Here is a 7,542-nt window from a genome sequence, read left to right as displayed (position 1 = left end):
GGATTTGTTAATGACACCCAAGATACTGTAATTAAAATGTTCCTTTAATGCAGTGGGATCTGACTCTACCAGTTTAAAGGAAAAAGTGTCAACACAGTGCTTTCTGGGCAGCTCAACTGGAGGGTGCTCACCTTTGTCCAAAACTCCCTGGAGACAGTGTGCAAGAGCACCTCTTTGTGTACTGTATTTTCCTGCATTGAGATGAATACAAACATGTCTGAGTCTTACCTGTTGGGGGCTGAAGTGTCCCCCCAAAATTCATGTTGATGTCATTACCCTTACTGCATCAGAATGTGACTGTAGATGGAGATAAAGTCTTTAAAGTGATGGTTAATTGAGTCCATTAGCATGGGCCATTATCCAATCTGAGTGTGGTCCTTATAAGAAGAGTGTAAGACACATAATGAGACACCAGGCACCCACTCCCACAAAGGTACAAGCATGTGAAGTGGGTACCCAACTAACTGCAAGCCAGGAAAGAGGCTTCAGAGCAAACCAACCTTGCCAGCTCTTGATCTTAGGATTCTAGCTTGCAGAACTAAGAAAATAAATTTTGGGTGTTTAAGCCACCCAGTCTTGGGTATTTTGTTAGGGCAGCTTGAGATAACTAATACACTGTCTCAGGCAGAGAGTTCTTTCGGGGTTATCTGCTATCCCAAATTATTGCATAAGAGCATATTCAATGCCTCTTACTTACACCATGGAGTGAAGAAGGAATTTCCACATTGTGGTTATGTGATTTCCAAAACTGAAACACTGGAATTTGTAGAATTGTGCCAGACAGCCATTTATGAATCATATATACTCACAGGGTGGGATGGTGGACACCTCATGCCCCACAGTGACACATGGGGTTGCACCAGTAAATGAGCAGAGGCTACAGGAGGCTGGGTTTGTGCTATCAAGAGGATGAGGTGACCCCTGGTTCCCATAGCAGCAGGTGATAAGATTGTTTGCAAATTCCCCAGGCTGTTAGGGAAGGGAAGCTCACTATTTAGAAGTGAGCAAGATCTGGGCTTCCTCCTCTTCATAAAGACAGTTGTTTGGTAGGGATCTTCATCTGCAGGTGACAACTATGGAGGGAAATGCAGTTAGATGATTTGAGGCCCTGATTTCACCTCATGACCAGGCAGCACATGCTAGTAGGCCTTGATACCACACATTACACCAGAGTGCAGGTTTCAACTATTTTCTCTGTCAACTCAGACATCTCATCTGAGGGTCTGGCCTCTGCTCCCCAGCCTCACAGCAAGATCTAGTCCACCATGTAGTTTATTTTATTTTATTTTTTGTATTTTCTGAAGTTGGAAACGGGGAGGCAGTCAGACTCCCGCATGCGCCCGACCGGGATCCACCCAGCATGCCCACCAGGGGGCGATGCTCTGTCCATCTGGGTGTCGCTCTGTTGCAACCAGAGCCATTCTAGCACCTGAGACAGAGGCTACAGAGCCATCCTCAGCGCCTGGGCCAACTTTGCTCCAATGGAGCCTTGGCTGCGGGAGGGGAAGAGAGAGACAGAAAGGAAGGAGAGGGGGAGAGGTGGAGAAGCAGATGGGCGCTTCTCCTGTGTGCCCTGGCCAGAAATCAAACCCAAGACTCCTGCACGCCAGGCCGACACTCTAACACTGAGCCAACCGGTCAGGGCCATGTAGTTTAATTTAAAATGACCTCTCTGGGGCTGACCTACAGCATCCCCAAACTTAAACTGCCTTGACTCAGAGAATTTACACTTACTGCTTTCACCCAGAACACCTCCCAATACAACCCACCCTTTTTACTCTCTTATAAGTCACAGAGGGTCTTGAACATCCTCCTTATGTGATTGAAATGCCTGGCTACCAAAGTTTTCTGAGCGGAGGCTGGGTTTTACCTTAGCATTGGCAGTACTGGCACAGGGCCTTCCAAAGAGCAGATGCTCAATTATGTTTGCAAACTAGAAGAGAAAGGGAGGAAGAGGCCTACCTTATTAAGATTGACTGCCTTCTGCATTCTTTAATAAGCTAAGCATATTGAGGTCTAAATCACTAAATTTTACAAAACAAACGACTGAAAGGATTAAGAAAAATCAAGTTTGAAATTTTATTGTTTTTTCCTGTTCCATTGCCTCAACAATTTTACTGTGGGATTTTTTCACTTTTCCACGAAATTCCCTATTATGAGGTCATATTTATATTGATGAAGAAAAGAAATCCTCAGTCGTCACTAGGGGTAGAGATGCTGGTGGATTTGTCACTGGGATCCTTCCTGCCGATGGTACTAGTGCCAGCTCTGGATGCCCCTCTGGCTTGTGCTCTTTCTTCCTCATCTTGCAAAGCTTCCTCGTAATGTAGTAAGAAGGAACTTGGAGACTTTTTGTTAATCTTGGCCATATATTCCAACACTTTCATTTTGCTGGTTTCAGCATACGCTTTGGGACCCCACAGGAATTCAAAGCGTGGAGGGTCACTGTCGGGTATCTGGCGGTATTCCAGGTACCTCAGCCTCACAAAGTCTTTGGTGATGAGCTTCCGAGGCTCCCCAAAGACGAAGTGCTTCTTCCCAGCATACACTTTCATCACATTCAGGAATTCCCAGACTTCTTGCTCTGTGGCACAGTTGCCATTCAAGAAGATAATGCCCAGGATAGTCATCAGGAGACCGGTCTTAGGTAACCCTGTGTCAGCACGCATCCTTCCATTATTGGGGAGTTTCAGTTTGCTGACAAGATCATAGGTATGACTGATTGAGTCCACTTCCATCAGGTCAACAGCAAAGAGAACCTCAATGTGATCACAGGCTTTCTTGAGGATCCCAGCAAATACACCGTGGTACTTTCTGCTGACAATCTTTAGCATGTCTTCCTCCAGAATGGGCTGCTTCACTTCATACTTGTAGAGTAGGAACTGCTCCAACACACTGACCTGTGAAGCTAGAAGATCACTGCCTGAGTGGTCAGGAGATAAGAACTCAGAAGTACATGGCTGTTCCTCATCTTTTTTGCTCTCAGCTGTTGTATGAAAGCCACCTGAATAGGTAAAGGTAGTAGCTGCAGCTTCCCTAGATGCCTGAGAAGTGCTAGGTGACTCGGTGGCTGATGAGCTCTGGAGATCATCCTCCGCAACAAAAGATAAGGATAAAAGTTGTTTCTCTACCACTGTGGCAGCTTCCTCAAATATTCTGCGACTCTCAGCTTCTTCTCGGGTCTGTTGTTGTTTCTGACGGACTCGGCTCTTACTCTTGTTACCCCGAGGCATGCTGAATGTGGTCAGAGACAACAGTCAGGAGTGGCAGTAGGAGGACAGGTGATGAGGCCACCTGGGGGTAAAGGTTGAGAGTGTGTATGTATCTTTGATAGAAATACCACCTTAATTGTAAGGAAGGCTACATTTACAGTTCCCAAGAGCACTACTCTAAATACCCACAGGGCTCCTGTTCTTGAGAATTAGGACTTGTTCAGCCTATGACTTGAGAAGCCTTTCAAACTGCATCCTGCCAGTCCTGCCTCAGGTATACTGAGGTGACAATAGGAGCTACCAGGCTTTAAGTTTGAAGTCCCTTATTTTACATTCTAGAGCAGCATTCAACTCTTAACATGTCCTGGGCCCCACAAAAATGAAGTGAAAAGTGTCCTCGGCTAATCACCCCCGTCTAGGTATCTAGTGCTGACAATTCAGTTGGTACTTTTGCCCTGGACTTTTTGGCGTCCTCAGTCATTCTCAAGGGTCCCTATATAGCTTCACATGGGGCCTTGTGTCCACAAACCTTTAGCTGAATGCAAATTAAAATTAAAGATTTGGTCCCCTGGACGGTGGCTCACTGGATAGAGCATTGAGCTGAGCCTATAGATGTTCTGGATTCGATTTCTGGTCAGGGCAAACAGGGGAAGCAACCATCTGCTTCCCCCACCTCTTTCTTCTCTCCTTCTTTCCCTCCCACAGCCAGTGGCTTGATTAGTTCTAGCTTGGTTGGTCTAAGCACATCAGCCTCAGGTGCTAAAAATAGCTCATTACTTGCACATTGGTCCCAGATGGGTTTGCTGGGTGGATACTGGTTGGGCCACATGTGGGAGTCTGTCTCACTATCTTCCCTCCTCTCACTTAAAAAAAATATAAAAATAAATAATTAATTAAAAAAAAATTTTAAAAACCCCAAGGATTTTGGATACCATAGGACAAATACCAATAAAAGTTGGTGGAGCTTCAGCTTCTTAGCCCTGTCTTAGACTTTAAGGATTGCAACCAGGGTTATGGCTAGCTTCTTTGTCATACCTTCTATTTAGGAGTGCATGGTACCTCAGTCTTTGCTTTTATCCACCCCTATCATGTTCTATAATTACCCCTCTGGGCCTTAATCCTGCCCCTTATTCTAAGGTCAGCAACCCTGAGATCTCTAGAAGAAAATGAGAACGTCTTTCTCTGACCATACCTGACATTGGTTCCTGGAAGCCAAGTAAAGAATGATTTTTATGGTATATTCACTGTTGTGGGGTGTGTGGTTCCTGTGTTTCATTCTTTTTTTTAAGATTTTATTCATTGATATTAGAAATGAGAGAGAAGCATCAATTCAAAGTAGTTGCTAATATGTGCCTTGACCGGGCAAGCCTGAGGTTTCAAACAGGTAATCTCAGCATTCCAAGGCAGTGCTTTAACCACTGTGTCACCACAGGTCAGGCAGTTCCTGTGTTTCTGATAGTATTCACCATGCCTTCTGGAGAGCCTAGAAACCTCCCATTACTGACCTAATGCCATACTCTTTAGACTAAAGTCCTCATCCCCTTTTGACAACATAGGAGGCTGTGAGTTTGTCACATCATATCAACAATGTCCAGGTATCCCAGAGCAGCCAGCATGGGTGAGGAACAGTGTGGCCCTCTTATTTATGAGAGAGTAATGTTACCTATGTCTGCACTTAGAGCCCTTACTTTGACTCCTGGAAGAGCCTGGAACTCTTTCCTTAACTACCCTGCAGACCTTCCCTTCAGACCAAAGGTCTTACACCACACTGACCCTTCTTATAGAGTCACTCTGAATGCCTTGGCCAAGGCATTCCAGTGCTCACGGCTTGGGCAGGCTCTGTGTCACCTCACAGTTCTGTGTTCTCTTCAGTTATCATTCAGAGTTCTATCCTTTTTCCTGGCAGGACATGAAATTCCTCCATTTACTCCCCTAGGCCTCACAGCTACAAAAACGTGGTCCTCAATTACTGAGGTGCCAGAGACAGACAGTAAGGAAACGCCACAAGAAGCTCTCTTACCTATACCTGCAGGAGGGACAATGAGATGGTGTGTGCCCCTTCAGGGAGGTTTTCCACCTTTGCTTAAGGCCACTTCCTCATGGGCTGAGGGCACCGCTTGAGGAATCCACAAGGCTGCTGTTCAGATCAGGCTGTCTCCAGTCAACACTGCGGAGGAAGGTAGAGTGAGCCTTAGGCCAGAGCCATAGAATCCTACCTAGGGGTTAGCTTGGCGTCTGCAGGGGCTTGTGAGGTAATCTGTGCCCTGGGTTTGGGGAGTGCTCTCAGGTCATGTTCAGCACCATCAAGTTAATTATAGGCTAGACCCGGCCCTCATCCACACTGCTGCTCTGAATAGAACACTTCCAACCTCTGAGATGGCACAAGAATGAGATGAGATGGTATTCTGGCAGGGAGCACCCATAACTTACATGTCCCTAAGCCCTCCCTGTCCTGGACTTTAGGGTTCTCAGTTCTCTTTAGAGACCTCACCTGGGTTCCAGGTAGGGGCTGAGGGCCCTCTTTCCTGCTGACTGTTGACTTGACTTTCACCTTCCTGTTCAGGGTGGGTGGTCCCTCAGGCCTCACCCAGTTTCCCTGCTGGGCACTGCTAGGTCCAGGGTCCCCTGTCTGTCTCTGCTTGAAGCCTCTCTCACACTATGGTCCCCACCCACTCAAGACCCTGAACAGAACTGAGTTTGGGCTTATCTGGCTGCATTTGCCTGGCTTTTGCCAAATGAGTGAAGCACCAATCAAATGGAGGCCCCTTGTGAAAGCTGCCACAGGAATACACTCCAGTGTTGGAATTCAGCTGGTTCACATGGGTTCGGCAGATCCAATACCTCATTTTTTGTTTAGTTCGGCAAACTGGTTGTTAAAATGGCACTTGTAATCAGGATTCTCTCTAAGATGGGAGACAGGGAAGCCACCTAATGTGGTAATCACAAATTTACATTCCTTACTTTTTTTAACATTCATCTGCACAACAGAGTATTCTAAGCACCCATAGTTATCTTCATTCTGTCCACAGGTAAAAAATTGTAAGTGAGAATGCCAATCAAAGAACAATGTGGTAATATCTCTAAGAGTTTTATTGTTTTTTGTCAAGTATTATTTAGTATTTTTTCATTAATATTTTTAAACTCATAACATAATCAAGCTTTGTGTACCTCTTTTATTATTCTTATTTAAGTGTTAAATAATAACTTATCTTTCAACGTATCACTTTTTTATTCTTAAAATGGTAATTAGGCAAGAGAACTCATCAAATTATTTGACTCCCACCGCTGTTGCACTCTAATCCTCACTGACCCCCAAATGTGTATCTAAGAATCTTCCCTCTGCTGAGCTGTGACCACACCGTTCAAGTGAACACCTTCCCTTCTCTGTGATCCCCGAGGAAGCAATTGAGGGGGGCTTCTGCCTGACAAAGGCTGAGCCTCCCTGAATGGCGGTGCTCAGGGATTCTGAAGTGTCCCATGTTATGACGTCAGTCGTCCCCGCAACCATCGAGCTCCTCACCCTGAATCTCCCCATGTCCTGGACATCCTCCGTCTGCTGACTGCTGCCAGCCCCTTAGACCGAGGCCCCCACCTCCCTGACCCTCCCGAGAACAAATGTTGAAACCGCCTGGATTTAGCCCTGCCCACCCCCTCCCAGGCCGATGTCAGGAGCCGCCATTGCCTGGCTCCGTTCTGGGATGTAGGACGCCATCTTTCCTCATGAGAACCCCCACTTTCCCTGTAGGGGGCCTGGGGTTTCTCTGCCAGTCCGACCTGAGCCAGAGTCCAGCACCCAGAGGACAGGCCTTAATTTGCTGAGACCACTCCCTCCCCCAACACACGCCCCTGGGAGGCAAAGGGACTTTGGGCCTAGCAGCCATGATGGGGCCTCCTGGGCAGAGGGCAGGGGCGAGGGACGATTCTTGCTTGTGTGGCCGCCTCTTTTCAGGGGCAAAGGGGATTGGAGTTTACCGGGCGTACCCTGCTGTACTCACTCAGGGCAACTGGCATCTTAATACTGACCGAAGCTCACCAAAGCCAGCAGTGGTCAGATTAGGGCTCACCCCAACTTGTGCGGCGACTCAGAGGAAGTTAAGCAAGGTACTTCCGGTCATGCGCATTGGAACAACAGAAGTGACGTGCGTTTGTGGTAGGGGGAGGGGCGTCCACAGACCTTGCATATCCGGGCCTCTCACTGACTCTTATCTGTTGCTGGACCTTCTCCCCCTTCTGCACTGAGTCCGTAGGTCCCAGACCAAGGCTTTTATTTCCCTCAGAACCCCAATAGGAAGTGTTGGGGGCCTGAGCTTAGCAGCCATGCCTGGACCTC

General features: G+C 47.1%; 1 protein-coding gene across 1 annotated transcript; it reads right to left on the bottom strand.

The window, feature by feature from the left end:
* Positions 1 to 2,256: 2,256 nt before the first annotated feature.
* LOC136386224 (melanoma-associated antigen B5-like) lies at positions 2,257 to 3,233 on the bottom strand. Its single transcript, XM_066357732.1, is given in 2 exon segments — positions 2,257 to 2,292; positions 2,295 to 3,233. Coding segments are annotated over 2 exon segments (975 nt in total).
* Between the last annotated feature and the right edge of the window lie 4,309 nt (positions 3,234 to 7,542).

This window comes from Saccopteryx leptura, chromosome X, assembly GCF_036850995.1.
Source record: "Saccopteryx leptura isolate mSacLep1 chromosome X, mSacLep1_pri_phased_curated, whole genome shotgun sequence".
Classification (NCBI taxonomy): Eukaryota; Metazoa; Chordata; class Mammalia; order Chiroptera; family Emballonuridae; genus Saccopteryx; species Saccopteryx leptura.
The sequence above is the reverse complement of the archived record's forward strand: the minus strand, read 5'-3'. Positions and strand labels throughout refer to the sequence as shown.